The sequence below is a fragment of the Elephas maximus genome, chromosome 9, assembly GCF_024166365.1.
Source record: "Elephas maximus indicus isolate mEleMax1 chromosome 9, mEleMax1 primary haplotype, whole genome shotgun sequence".
Lineage (NCBI taxonomy): Eukaryota > Metazoa > Chordata > Mammalia > Proboscidea > Elephantidae > Elephas > Elephas maximus.
The window spans coordinates 29,156,834-29,172,876 of NC_064827.1; the positions used below are offsets into that span (position 1 = coordinate 29,156,834).

Sequence of the window (16,043 nt, forward strand, 5' to 3'; positions counted from 1 at the left end):
AGCACTATTCATAATAACCAAAAGGTAAAAACAACCTAAATGCCCATCAGCAGATGAATGGGTAAACAAAATGTGGTACATAATGTACAATGGAATATTCTTCAGCTAGTAGAAGAAATCAAGCCTTGATACATGCTACAGTATGGATGGAACTGGAAGATGATGCTGAGTGAAATAAACCAATCACAAAAGGACAAATACTGCATGATCTCACTTACATAAAAAGACAAGAAAAGGCACATGTATGGAGACCCAAAGTTTATTAGTGGTTACCAAGGACGAAAGGGAGGGGAAAAAGTGGAGGTTAACAGTGATAGAATAATTGCATTGATTAAGGGTAGGTTTGCACAGCCAGTTATAATTGCTGTCAAGTTGTACACCTATAAAAAGGTGGATTGGCTAAAGTTGTGTGATAGATGTGTTTACAGCAACAACCAAAAAAAAAAAAAGCTGCCAGTGCTGCTTATGTACTACCAAAATCCTCATGGGATTTTGGTTCTTGGTTTGGAGGTTTAGGGCCATGGTTTCATGGGAAATCCCAGTTAATTGGCCTAATAATGTGTTTAGTACTTCTGCTCTACCTCCTAGTTTATTGTGTAATGCCTGGGATCTTAAAAGCTTGCAAGCAGCCACCCAAGGTACAACAAATGATCCCTGTTCACCTGGAGCAACAGAACAAGAAGGAGAATAAGGAATAGGTGGAGGATATGGAATGTGTGGCTAATTGCCTCCATGAACAGCTGCCCCCTTTGCCCTGTGTCGTAGTCATCTAGTGCTGCTGTAACAGAAATTCCACAAGTGGATGACTTTAACAAAGAGAAATTTATTATCTCACAGTTTAGGAGGCTAGAAGTCCAAATTCAGGGTGCCAGCTCTAGGGGAAGTCTCTCTCTCTGTTGGTTCTAGGGGAAGGTCCTTGTCATCAGTCATCCCCTGGTCTAGGAGCTTCTCTGCACAGGAACCCCAGGTATGAAGGACGCGCTGTGCTCCCAGTGCTGCTTCGTTGGTGGTATGGGGTCTCCAAGTCTCTCTTTGAGCTTCTCTCTTTTATATCTAAAAAGAGATTGGTTTAACCCAAAACCTAATCTTGTAGACTGAGTCCTGCCTCATTAACATAACTGCTGCTAATTCTACCTTATTAACATCATAGAGGTAGGATTTACAACACACAGGAAAATCACATCAGATGACCAAATGGTGGACAGTCGTCACAATACTGGGAATCATGGCCTAGCCAAATTGATACACACTTTTGGGAGACACAATTTAGTCTAAAACACCATGAAACCAAAGAACTGGATGGTGTCTGGCTACCATAACTAAATATTTTGATCAAAGATTCTATACAAGAATCCTGATCAAAGGGGGTAAAATGGAGAACTGAATTTTAAATTATCATGGACTCCAGACTTCCTGGAGCCATGAAGGTTGGATGAACCCCGGAAACTATTGCGCTGAGAATAATCTTTAAACCTTAAAGCAAAAATATTCCTGAAGTCTTCTTAAAATCAAACAATAGTTTAGCTTAACTAGTAAAAAATGTCTGCCTTGAGCCTTATGCTCCTTTAAGAACTATCTATATGGGATCAAATTGATAACAGCAACTTGAAAGATTAGATAAGAATCCTTCGAGGGCAGTAAATTTATGTTAATGGGGGAGGGCGAGAATGGTTGCACAACTCAAAGAATGTAATCAGTGTCACCAAATGGTACATGTAGAAATTGTTGAATTGGCTTATGTTTTGTTGAATGTATTCTCAAGAACAATGCAATACATAAAATGAAATTAAAAACGGAGTAATTGGAAGCCAGTAGGGATATTTAAATAGGTAACAGATCAGATTTGTATTTTTAAAAGGTCACTTGAATATTTGAGGAAAAAATCTCCTTGGCTTTTATTTGGAGATTGGATTGGAGGGATCTGACGTGTGAATCTACTAATTAGGGGGTTAACAGAGTAGCCTAAGTGATCAGTGGAGGTGACTGGGAGTAGTTGATGGTAGTGTGAACAGAGAATGATTTTTAGCGTGTAGATTGAATAGGACTTGGTGATTGAGTGTGAGATGCAAGGTAGAGGGAGATGTCAAGAGCAGCTTGGAGGTTTTTGTCTTTAATAATCAGTGGATGTTGTGCTCTCCACTGAGAAGGGAAACAGCAGAAGAAGGAAGAGTCTGGTCACTTGTTAAAGAAGAGTTTTTTAAGATGAGAGAGACTTGAGTGTGCTGAAGAGAAAGAGCTAATAGAGAAGGAGAATTGGCACGAGAACACTGGAGGAACTGCTGGAATCCCAAGTTCACGCTTTCACGCTGTGGGCTTGGCCTTAGATAGGGAGGAGGGACACAGACACCTCCGTTATAAAAAGAGGGAAGGAATGAATGATAAATGCAGACAGATTCATCATTTTTAGTGAGATAGTGAAGGTCATTTCCATCTACTGACTCCCATTTTCTCTGTCATATAAGAGATGATTGTTGGGGTGGGGAGCATTGAAAGGGAGCATTGAAAAGTTGGAAATAGTTGTCAAAACATTGCTAAGGGGATGTGAAGTTGATCCCAGAAATGTAGTAAGGTTGCTGCTTAGGAATGAAAGGTATAAGTGGCTCTGATATGCCTACTTGTGGGACCTTTCACCCCCCTAATTTGTGTTCAGCCACTCTGGTGTAGATTCAGAGAAAGCAGGGAGGAGCCCAGTTGGAGCACTGGTTAAAGCACTTGGCAACTAACCAAAAGGTCGGCAGTTTGAACTCACCAGCTGCTCCCCGGCAGAAAGATATGACAGTCTGCTTCCCTAAAGATTTACAGCCTTGGAAACTGTGGGGCAGTTCTACTCTGTCCTACAGGGTCATTATGATTTGAAATTGACTCAAGGGCCGTGAGTTTTTTTTTTATTTTAGATTCCTTCAGGCCTGATTGAATCAAGCAGGAACTCTGTTTACTAGAAGCTCCCATAAACGTGGATCTATCTATCTATCTATTTATAAAGAGTATATAAGAGGTGGAAACCCTGGTGACGTAGTGGTTAAGTGCCACGGCTGTTAACCAAAAGGTAGGCAGTTCAGATCCACCAGGCACTCCTTGGAAACTCTATGTGGGCAGTTCTACTCTGTCCTATAGGGTCACTATGAGTCGGAATCGACTTGACGGCAAAGGGTTTGGTTTTTTTTACGGGTATATGATAAGTATACATATATATGTATAGGTTTAAAATAATGTTTAATATAACATTTTAGTTCCTCTCTAAAATTTGAATTTAATTGTAATTTTGTTTTTTCCAGGATTTTTAAAAAGTCGAGATCGTGCCTATACAAAATTCTACACCCTTTTATCCAAAACACAGATTTTTATTCGTTTCATTGAAGAGTGCAGTTTTGTAAGTGATAAAGATACTGGATTGGCATTTTTTGATGACTGTATAGAAAAGGTAAAGTTTCTTCTGTGTACCAATGTTAAGGAAAAACTTTAACAGTTTGGTTTTTCTGTGTAATCATTGTCACTGTTAGTAGCCCAAAGAATATCGAAATGATGTGAGAGAATATATAGAGGGGGCTATGAGTCCTTTTCCTTTGTTGTATCTAGTTTCTGCCATACACAGCTAATTTTTCTCTAAGAATCTCACTTTAGTTTTGTAACCATTGATTATTAAGAGCATTTCAATGAGCTTTCAACGTCTTGTCATCATTTTATTTAAATGAGTAAGATAAAATCTTGTAGTTTCCATGGGTAATGAAAATGGAAGTCTTATGTTCTTCCGTTTAAATGTTTTTCCAAGTACTTCTGCCAGTGTTTCTTTTGTTCTGATGGAAAATAATTGGAAATATGTTAAATTTTAAAGCTTTACTCTCCCATTCTGAGGAGGTTTAGAAGTTGATTCTTGACAGTGATGACTCATGTTTTTTCTCCTTTTTAATAAGGTTCTTATTTTTTCTAAGTGGATGTTTGGTGTGATTGTTTATGCAAACAATATATAAAACTTGAGATTGTATCCAAAACAGCTAGACTATTATAGCATTTTAGTTTGTATGGGCCTGTAATGATTTGCATGGTAGACTTGAATCGTTCTTCTCCCATCTGTCAGCGTGATCTAGAACTCCAGGGCTATCTTTAAAACCAGTCAGTATTTTTATTTATAAAATTGATATTGCAGCTGTCTTCCAGTTAGATGGAAAGCTTAGAAAATGTCAGTCACTAACACGGGCTAAAATATTTAAAAAGTGTTTCAAAAACCAGATTCCCCTTGTGATTCATCATCTTTTGTTTGTGAAGATGGATTTGCAGAACAATTAATCAAAATAAATTGTTTTCTGTCCTGTAGTCATTAAAGAAATATTATGCTTTAGCCTAATGGTTTAGGGCCCAAAAATATATTGTGAAATGTTTTGTATATTTACCCAGTATTAAAAAAGGATAATATTTTTGTTTTCAGTCAGAATTTTAAGACTAAAATCTGTTTAACTCACAGTAGGCGTTTTTCATTAAGAATCTCTTTTCTCCTTATCTAGTTGTTTCCTGATAAAGGCACAGAGAAAACAGAGAAGGTATTTTTTTCTTAGACTTGTGTTAAAATTCAAAATTGGAAATCACTTAATATACAAATTAAATGGAGAAAATAATTATTTTTAGGTTGATTTTGATTCAGCAGAAGATACCAAATTGATAGAGCTAGATGACTCACAGAAAAGTGAGCACACTGTATTCATAATGCCACCAGAGCCACCTCCTGATGATGGAAAGGACCTTTCACCAAAGTACAGGTAGTGGGAAATTATTTTTAAGGGATGCTTAGTCACACCTTTGATAGTTTCTTTTGTGATTATTAGTAAATACATGTGTTAATAATTTGGAAGGTTATTTTCAACATTTATTCAGTGAACTAATGGAGATGACTATTTCGTGGTGATGCCACCAGGTATAATTAGAATTGGATCACCTTATTGGAAGGGAAGCTAGATGTTGTTCATTATTCACCTAAACACTTGTTTAACCATATTTTAATGTTTAAAAATTTCAAGTCTGAAGAAGAAAAAAATTATATCCCCCTTGATGATTTTGTTGCCAATAATGTTGTTGTTAGCTAATATTAAAGATCTGTGAAATTCTTACAAATTGGTAAAATATTGAGAAAACTTAGAGGGCCAGAAATTGTTCTTTATTAAAAGAAACTAAAATAAAAAGAATAGGATCTAAATGAGAATCTTTTGCGAAAGTAAAATGGATTTGATTTTTTTTATTATTGTGATAATAATACAGTTTAGTAAATTTAGAAAGTAAAAAAAACACTAAAATCTATCATTTTAGCACTAATGTAATGTCTGTAAACAACTGAATATAAATCTTTTCCTGTCTTTTTATACATTAATATGTTTTCTGAAAAGAAATCTTGAGTTCATCTTGTTCATTCTTTGTAACTTGTGTTTTCCATTAAACCATCTGAATATTTTTCCATGACATTAAGTATTTTCGTGCCATGTCATTTTCAGTGACCACATTGCATGCATTTATTGGGATTTATTTAATACTGTGGATTTGTTTGTAGTTCATTGCTATTCATATCTTTGTGTATATACACAGTTATTTTATTAGGCTATATTCCTAAAAGTACAACTTACGGGTCAAAGGGAATGCAAAATAATGCCTTCCAAAAGTATAGAACTAATATACAATCTCACCAGGACAGGGATTGAGTGGCTTAATTACTATTGGCTTAATTAAGTGGCTTAAGTACTGTTTTGATTTCATGTAGACTATAGAATTCATTTTTGCCTTGCATTACCTACTGTAAATTCGAATCCATATATTGACCCATGAGGTGAAATCAAATAGGGAAAGGTAACATCTCCCAGAATAAAACTGGCCAAAAGAAATAAGTAGGGCATTTCCAAGAAGAAGTTGAAATTGTCAATATGAAAACATATTCAGCTTTTCTAGTATTCAGAGAATGCAAACCAAAATGAGTATAAACATTTTTAACCTTGGCTGTTAGATTGAGAATAGGTTATGCTACTAGTTGGCGTGTATACCTGTAACCTTCCAGGAAATAATTTCACGTTGATAATAATAATTTTAATACTTTTGATGAACATTAGCCCCAGCGAACTCTGTTACTGGGTACTCATCTTAAGAAATTAAGCAAAGATATTCACAAACACACCTGCACAAAGATATTTTACTGCAAAAAATTTAGAAATAAAAAATGCCCAACACTAAGTAATTGGTTAAATTGTGGTATATCCCTGAAATAAAATTATCATATTTTCTTTTCTTTTAAATGCCAAATGCCAATGCAAGGTAACTTTATGAAGAGAAGCTTAAAATTATGATTTGTATTGGCTATTATTTTTAAAATATAAATTGCCGTTTAATCCATGGGTGCTATTGAAAGGCTTAATTCCTCTGTCAAGATATCAGGGTTTTCTGTTTTCAGGGAATGGTTGAAAGTAACAAGTGGGGAAAAAAAGTAATAAATGCGATAGAGAGAAGCCAAAGTTTCCTACATGGTAGCCTGTGTATCTTAGAACCATATCAACTTATATATTTGAAATTTTTTTTTCTATGTATGAATTTTGGGGGATAATATTAGGTACCATTGGAGGCATAGAAGTACTTCATTTCTTAACCAAGTAGTGAAACAATATGAAGAGTTAATGTATTTTAAATCAACAGTTCTATTTTTGCTTTTTATTTTAGTTACAAATACTTTCCACGACTGGACCTTAAGCTTTTTGACAGACCGCAGGAGTTGAAACTTTGTTTTAGTAGACATCCTACTGGGAATAGCATTACAAACAGTCCAGCTCTCATGGCCAAGAGAACTAAACAGGTCAAGTATTATTTGTTTTAATATATGTTAATGTAAAATGGGTAATATAAATATGTAATATACAGCCCAAAATTTAGAATCATTACCCACAGCCACCATTTGAAGACCCATTATGGTTATTGTTGAATTAAAATAGATTTCTTACAACCCTACCTAAAATATTGAGGCTGAAGTTTTTTAATGCTTAACTTATGCTTTAAAAGAACCCTTGGGAACCAGATATACTTTATAAACAAAAAAAAGCTTTGTTGAACTATAATTCACACACTGTACAATTCACCAATTTAAAGCATGCAATTCAGTGAGTTTTAGTATGTGCACAGAGTTGTACAACCTCCCCACAATCAGTATTAGAACAATTTTTCATCACTCCATAAAAAAAGAAGCCCCACACTCCTTAGATGTTAAACACTTCCCAGTCCTAGGCATTCACTAATCTACTTTGTCTTTATAGATTTGCCTATTCTTGACATTTCACATAAATGAACTTTTGCAATATATGGTCCTTCGTGCCTGACTTCTTTCATTTAGCATAATGTTTTCAAGATTCATCCATGTTGCAGCACAGATCAGTACTACCTTTCTTTTTCTTGCTGAATAATATTTCATTGTGTGAATATACTATGTATATATCATTTATCCATTCATCAGTAGATGGACATTTGGTTGGTTCCCACTTTTGGCTATTATGAATAATGTTGCAATGAACTTCTATATACAGGTATTTGTGTGCATATATGTTTTCATTTTTCTTGGGTATAAACCTAGGAGTGTGTCATGGTAACTCTATGTTTACCATTTTGAAGAACTTTGAAACTGTTTTCCAAAGTGGCTGCACCATTTTTCGTTCCCACCATCAGTGTATGAGGGCTCCAATATCTCCACATTCTCATCAGCACTTGTTATTATCTTTCTTTTTTATTATAGCCTTTCTAGTGGTTGTGACGTGGTGTCTCATTATGGTTTTGATTTGCATTCTCTGATGGTTAATGTAAATACACTTTTCTACTAAATACTGACTTCTCAAGAGAGTTAACTTGGGACAGCCTAAACATCTTCCTTCATACTATATCTGATTTAAGTATAAAGAGTGAAGCTATAGTTAGGTGTGGGTTAAAATTAAACACCCTTTATACATATACTGATATTTTGGGGGTCTTCGAAACATGGAAAATTCCAGAATGAATTTCTCAGTTCAGGTTTTACCAATTCATGGATAATCCCCAAAATCCTTGAGGTATTCCCCTAATTTTGTACATTACATGTTTCTTTCAATGTTTAGAAGGGGAAACCAAAGAGTATTTTCTTACTGTGTCCATCTTGATAAAGGCAAGTTTCTGAAAGGGGAGAATTTTGTTACTCAGTTTCTAAATCTCATTTTCACCAGAATTTTTTTTCCAGGCTCTCTGGAAAAGAAAAGGACCTTAAGATCTTAGAAAAACAAGGGGATATATTTTCAAATATATCTCTAAGTCTTATGGAGATGAAGCTCAAAAGTAAAATTAATACATCAGAATGTTTTTATTTAGAGCACATCCTAGCAAAGGAGTCTTTGGTGCAGAGCACACCAGTGGCAGTCTGACAGATCCGAAAGGCTCTGTAGTTTCTGGGAGTATGTATAGTTTAATAAACTCAGTAGATGATTTTGATACCTGTTCTTTCTCCCACCTAAATCAGAATAAAAATCGGAAGTAGGGGGTATAACTATCTATTAGGTAGCAAGCTCCACAGTCTTTTCCAGACCATGTTGCCTGTGAAGGAATAGGTCTTTTTAAGGAATCAGTCAATGAAGGAGTTAACACAGACTAAGGAAGAAGTCCAAGCTGCTCTGAAGGCATTGGAGAAAAACAGGGCTCCAGGAATTGACGGAATATCAATTGAGATGTTTCAACAAACAGATTTAGCGCTGGAGGTGCTCACTCACCTATGCCAAGAAATATGGAAGAGAGCTTCCTGGCCAACTGACTGGAAGAGATCCATATTTATGCCTATTCCCAAGAAAGGTGATCCAACCAAATGTGGAAATTATAGAACAATATCATTAATATCACACGCAATGACTGAGACTAGAGGAATCCCGGCGGTCATGGTCCCCAAACCTTTTGTTGGCCCAGGACAGGAACTATTCCCGAAGACAACTCGTCAGACATGGAAGGGACTGGACAATGGGTTGGAGAGAGATGCTGACAAAGAGTGAGCTACTTGTATCAGGTGGACACTTGTGAGACTGTGTTGGCATCTCCTGTCTGGAGGGGAGATAGGAGGGTAGAGAGGGTTAGAAACTGGTAAAATTGTCATGAAAGGAAAGACTGGAGTGAGGGAGTGGGCTGACTCATTAGGGGGAGAGTAAGTGGGAGTATGGAGTAAGGTGTATATAAGCTTATATGTGACAGACTGACTTGATTTGTAAACGTTCACTTGAAGCTCAATAAAAATTATTTTAAAAAAATCACACGCAAGCAAAATTTTGCTGAAGATCATTCAAAAATGGCTGCAGCAGTATATCGACAGGGAACTGCCAGAAATTCAGGCCAGTTTCAGAAGAGGACGTGGAACCAGGGATGTCATTGCTGACATCAGATGGATCCTGGCTGAAAGCAGATGATACCAGAAGGATGTTTACCTGTGTTTTATTGACTATGCAAAGGCATTCGACTGTGTAGATCATAACAAATTGTGGATAACATTGTGAAGAATGGGAATTCCAGAACACTTAATTGTGCTCATGAGGAACCTTTACATAGATCAAGAGGCAGCTGTTCAGACAGAACAAGGGGATACTGATTGGTTTAAAGTCAGGAAGGGTGTGTGTTAGGGTTGTATTCTTTCACCATACCTATTCAATCTGTATGCTGAGCAAATAATCCGAGAAGCTGGACTATATGAAGAAGAACGGGGGATCAGCATTGGAGGAAGACTCATTAACAACCTGTGTTATGCAGATGACACAACTTTGCTTGCTGAAGGTGAAGAGGACTTGAAGCACTTACTCAAAGACCAACCCACTGCTGTCGAGTTGATTCCGACTCATAGCGACCCTATAGGACAGAGTAGAACTGCCCCATAGAGTTTGCAAGGAGCGCTTGGCGGATTTGAACTGCCAACCTCTTGGTTAGCAGCCGTAGCACTTAGCTACTATGTCGCGAGGGTTTCCAAGCACTTATTAATGAAGATCAAAGACCACAGCCTTCAGTATGGATTGCATCTCAACATAAAGAAAACAAAAATTCTCACAACTGGACCAGTGAGCAACATCATGATAAACAGAGAAAGGATTGAAGTTGTCAAGGATTTCATTTTACTTGGATCCACAATCAACAGCCATGGAAGCAGCAGTCAAGAAATCAAAAGATGCATTGCATTGGGTAAATCTACTGCAAAGGACCTCTTTAAAGTGTTGAAGAGCAAAGATACCACCTTGAAGTCTCAGGTGCACCTGACCCAAGCCATGGTATTTTCAGTCACATCATATGCATATGAAAGCTGGATGATGAATAAGGAAGACCGAAGAAGAGTTGACGCTTTTGAATTGTGGTGTTAGCGAAGAATATTGAATATACCGTGGACTGCCAAAAGAACAAACAAATCTGTCTTAGAAGTGCAGCCAGAATGCTCCTTAGAGGCAAGGATGGCGAGACTGTGTCTTACATACTTTGGACATGTTGTGAGGAGGGGTCAGTCCCTGGATAAGGACATCATGCTTGGCAGAGTACAGGGTCAGCAGAAAAGAGGAAGACCCTCAACGAGGTGGATTGACACAGTGGCAGCAACAATGAGTGCAAGCATAACAACGACTGTAAGGATGGCTCAGGACCAGGCAGTGTTTTGTTCTGTTGTGTATAGGGTCACTATGAGTTGGAGCCGACTCAACATCACCTAACAACAACAAAATGGCTAAGGAGGGTAGAGTGGGAATCTTGGCAGGAACTAGCCTAGGGCATCTTAAATTTTAGCAGGGAGAAGAGGGGGAAGAATATCACTTTTTAGGAATGAGATTGAGAATGATATTGAGATTGAGGAACTCGTAAGTTATCAGTGGTTAAATCTGGGGTATATGGTTTCAGTCATCCTTTCATCCATCAAATATGAGCGCCTTCTATGTTTGATGAGTATGAATGATCTTCTCCCTAGAAATTTCTAGTCTCTTACGGGAAACATTCTTGCCAGAAAATACAACAGCAAAGTGCTACTATAGAAATATGTTCAAAGAACCACGTAGAAAGCCACCCACAAAAGTAAAATTACAAAATGCTTGATTTGGGGGTCAAATTTTACATGTTAAAATTGTCTTTTTCTTTTACTGCTCATTCCTCCCACCCCTTATTTTAACAAATATCTTAATATTTTATTTTTAGGAGATAAAAACAGCTCATAAGTTGGCCAAGAGATGTTATACAAATCCACCCCAGTGGGCCAAGTGCCTGTTCAGTCATTGTTACAGCCTGTGGTTCATCTGTCTCCCAGCCTATGTCAGAGTCTCTCATCCCAAGGTGAAAGCACTTCAGCAGGCTTGTGATGTGCTTATTAAGATGAGGAAAACAGATGTGGACCCGCTCGATGAGGCGAGTATAATGAGTCCTTATTTCTAAGATAAATTTTATTTTTAAGAGAAATGAATTCTCAGTTGCTTCAAAGAGTTCCCCAAACATTTTTCATTAAGTGGGAAAGGTAAAACTGTTCATCGGTTTCGTAGAACTTAGTATATGTTGTTTATTTTAACTTCTTTGAGATGAAGCAGAGACCTCCTTACTAACCAGGTTGTTTGCCTTGATAAACAGAAAATAATACTGACTTCTTTTTATTCTTACTGTAACTTTATTAGGGAGCAGATAGAGAATAGGCTTTTAGCAGGTGGCTCTCCGCTTATAATCTGTGTCCTAAGGTGAGTTATGTAACCTACCTTTTTTTTCAGATTATTCATCTGAAAATGTAGATCAGATTTTTCTCAATCTGGCATTACTGACACTTTGACCCATATAAACTCTTTATCTTTGGGGGGGTGGTCTGTCCAGTTGTACATCATAGAATGTTTAGCAGTATCCCTGGCCTCTACTCACTAGATGTCAGTAGCATATCCCTCCAGCCCCCCACTCCAGTCTTGATAATCAAAAATGTCTCCGGACATTGCCAGATGTCCCCTACGGGCTAAAATTACCCTCAGTTGCGAACCACTAATGTAGATTATAAAGGTAATACCTTCCTAATTAGGTTGAGTTGAGTGTAAAGTTGGTTAATATATGTGAAGTGACTGGAGTAGTGCCTGACTCATAGTAGGCACCCAGTGAATGTTGTTCAGAGCATTTCACGTGCATAATCTCTCTAAAGCCTCAGAACCACCCTAAAGGTAGGTGGTAGCTTCATCCACTCACAGTTGAGGAAACTGAAACGGAAGCATTTATTTAGCCTTTGTCTTTGTTATTTTTCCCTTTAGAAATACTTTACATGTTAATATAAATATAAATACGAATAATATTTAGAATCAGAATAGAATTTAAAATAAAAATTCAGAGGACGAGAGCACAGGGATGGATGGGAAATGGGATTTAAGAGGAAAGAGCACACAGGAGGCTTGTACAATAACTGATTTTTTATTTTTTAAAAGAAAAAAGATAGGAAACTCATTTGGCATATACAATATTAAGGTTTGATAATGCTTTTGGACACACTGAAACTCACTTTTTTGTAAGTATTTATGTTATAAAAAATATAAAGTTAGAAGACAAGAACTAAACTACCATTTTCGTATTTGATTACATTTTCTTTCATCTAGTGTTTACAAAATAACCTGGAAATTCAAAGCACTTGATCAGAAGATGTGTTTTGCACATCATACATTTTCGTGTTTTTAAAAATTTGTTTATTATTTCTGGTACTGATAGAGTTAGTTTTTATATCTAAAATGTGTTTTAACTTTGTGCAAAGCATCCCAGTTCCCCAGTTGTTGTCAAGTCGGTTCTAACTCGCGGTGACCCGTGTGCATCAGCGTAGACCTGTGCTCCAGAGGGTTTCCAGTGGCTGGTATTTCAGAAGTAGGTCGCCAGGCCTTTCTTCTGAGGCAGCTCTGAATTCTAGCCTTTCATATAGCAGCCAAACATGTTAGCTGTTTGCACCACCCAGGGACTTTGTGAAAAGCATAGTGAAGTATAAAGTATTTTTAAAATGTTTGAAAGTATGCCATTAAAGAGAACAAATCATGATTGTATTACTGTACTCTAAATTCAGAGGAAGTACTTGGTCAAGTGGCCTTGATAAATAATAAATTCATAAGACACATCACAAATGGCCCTAAAAGTAGTTTTTCCTTGGTAGGTGTTAAAGTTTTATGGTAATCTCTGGTGCTCACAATTAAATTCTCTTGTTTTCAAACATGCAGCAATTACGTCTACTAAGCTAAAAATGTTTCTAGAATATTTTCCTAATAAATGCCATGATATAAGGTTTGGAATTTCGAGGTTAAATTATTCTGTTTCTACTTGTAACAAATTATGTTGACAAATTTGTAGCCTCCTAAAGTAATTGCATCTCTGCAATTGGGAGAAATTAATGTTTATTTTAAAACTTAAGAATTAATATTTGCTGGATATATTTGATGTTCTTTGTCTGTTTATAGATTACACATAGAATAGCACATTAAACTTTTCACATACATTATTTCCTTTGGTATTCCCAGCAACTCTGTGAGACAATTTATATATTAGCCACACTTTACAAAGAAAGAAATTGAAACTTAGATGAAATAATATAAACATAATGTCACCTGCCAGTAAATGGTTTCTGAATTTTAGGTCCATATTTCATGAGAACTCACTGTCTCATTCATATGCCTAATGTTTTATTTCAGCAGTTTTTCTGTTCTTCCTGTTACATCATTAAATATTTAAAAATTAAAACTCCTCAGAAGCCCCAGAAATAGTATATGTGCCGAATATGCTACATTAAAGCTAAAAGACGTAGTGCATTTTGCTTTTAATATTATTTATTATACTTTCAATAAAAAATGAAATACTTGTGTCAAGCTTATTCCTATGCTGTTTCCTCTATTTATACAGCCATTGTTGTATATTGCTGTGTAACAAACCACCTCAGAACTTAGTGGCTTAGAACAGCCATTTTATTAAACCTCATGATTTTATGTGCTGAGAATCTAGGAAGGATTCTGAGTAATTTTTCTGTCCCGCGTCACATCTACTGGGGTCACTTGGTTGTAATCAGTTGCTAGCTCGTCTGGTCCTGAGGGTCCCAGATCGCTTACCTGAAGTGCTAGCCAGGTACCTTGGCAGGGTTGGCTGGAAGGCTGGGCTCACATAGACCCCTGTCCTTCCGTGTAGTCTCAGAACTCTCTGTGTGGAACTTGGACTTTTTCCATAATAGCTTAGAACTCTAGGATGGAGTGTTTCAAGAGACAGAAAGTGGAAGCTACCAGTTTCTTAACTCCTGAGCGAAGAAACTGGCACAGTGTCACTTGTGCAGAATTCTTTCGGTCATGTAGCCTCAGGAGCCCTTTCCCCTCAGTTCAGGAGGAGAGACAGAGACCTCTCAATGGGAGGAGCACCAAAGAATTTGTGGCCATCTTTCCTCTACCACAGATATCCAGGAGATACTGTGTCATAGGCAACAAAATACTACAATGGACAATTCTACCCCTGGCATTATTACTATTTCTTCAGTTAGTCCCTGGCTCTTATGCAAATAAACATGGAAACATTGGGAGAACACGGTGCAGACTTCTGAATGAATTCACTGGTTAAAATAGTGTTGATAATTCAGATTAATTCCAATTTGACAGAAAATTATTTACTTCTTCATGACTCACACAGTTGTACAGTTGAATGAAGCTTTTAAGATATCTTAGTTCAACTTCAGCCTAAAGCTGAGATATGCTATAAAAAGTATGTAACATGGTATCTTGCCTATGTTTGAGTTAGCTCTAATTGCTAGGAAGTATGTGTGTTCTATGTTGAGCTCAGTTCCGCGTATTTGACTTCTTTGGAATGGCACAAATTGTGCACTCCATCTTCTATGTGACAGCTCGTTCTTTAGATGTTTGAAGAGCCCTGTGTTGCACTCTTCTGTAACCCACAGCCACCTAGCTCTTTAACTTGTTCCCCTTTCATGTCGTTCCCTAACACTTACTTACCCTACTTATTTACACAGTGACTGGCAGCTTCTGACCTCCTCCGCTTCAGTTATGCTGTGCCATTTCTAGCTTCATAATACTGACCTTGATGATTCTCTAGCTCTTCAAAAGCTCTTTTCCTGTTTCATTTCTTCTATTCTCTTCAATAAGATACCATTTCTCAAGTCTTTTTGGTTTTTCATTTTGTAGAGAGAGCCCTTTGGCTTTATGGTACTCACAATTGTTAACCAACTTTGTCCTGAGGTTAATGAAACATAATTTACAAGTCCCAAGAAGAGGATCTTCTGTATGAGTGTTTCCTTATTCACAAATCAAGTTGCAGCAGCAGTCTGTGGCTGCCCTGTCAGTGTTTATGCAAACTGGCTCACTCCTTGCCAGGGATGCTTCAGATTCATTTTTTTTTTAATTGTGCTTTAAGTGAAAGTTTACAGTTCAGGTTAGTTTCTCATACAAAAATTTATACACATGTTCTTATGTGACCCTAGCTGTTCTCCCTGCAATGTGACTGCACACTCATCCTTTCCACCCTGGGTTTCCCGTGTCTCATGTTTCATTCTTTATGATTTCTACCTTCTTCCAATTTATGAGATTCTCACTTTTAGGAGTTCCTAACTAACTTGTCCTGTTATTGAATCTGGCCCTCTTAGGTAAGCACGAGTCTTCCAAAAAGCCTTTGCTAATAATATCACAGCATACCAGGTTTACAGAATCCTTTTTGTTATACAGGCATTCTGGAAATGCTGTCTTTATGATGAGTTTGGTTTAGAATATAAAACAGTGCCTGGGTAGAGAGCTATTTTAATCATACTCAGTTTTTAAAATGAATTCCATTTCAATTTATGGCGAGTAATAGTCCTTCTCTTGTGTGGACGGAGTTACTCAAACATAGGTCTTATGTGAAATAGTTAATAAATGGTGCTGGTATTTCCATTAATGAATAAGTTTTAAAATAATTTACTGAGACTCTAAAACCAGAACATAGGAGAAAATAGTGCTTTTAATGATTTTATGAGAAGAAGAATTGAATAAACTTGTTTTAAAATCTCTACAAGTTACAGAGTAATATGCTAACTACTGATTTTTTTGTTA

General features: G+C 36.8%; 1 protein-coding gene across 3 annotated transcripts in view; it reads left to right on the top strand.

Annotated features, from left to right (window-relative positions):
• The window catches only part of DENND4C (DENN domain containing 4C), a 130,690-nt gene that overhangs the window by 70,358 nt on the left and 44,289 nt on the right, over positions 1-16,043 (top strand). For all 3 annotated transcript variants that reach the window (XM_049895037.1, XM_049895036.1, XM_049895038.1), the window contains exons 13-17: positions 3,276-3,421; positions 4,500-4,535; positions 4,621-4,751; positions 6,685-6,817; positions 11,173-11,379. In XM_049895037.1, coding sequence (XP_049750994.1) covers positions 3,276-3,421; positions 4,500-4,535; positions 4,621-4,751; positions 6,685-6,817; positions 11,173-11,379 — 653 coding nt within the window. The remainder of the gene's footprint in view (positions 1-3,275; positions 3,422-4,499; positions 4,536-4,620; positions 4,752-6,684; positions 6,818-11,172; positions 11,380-16,043) is intronic.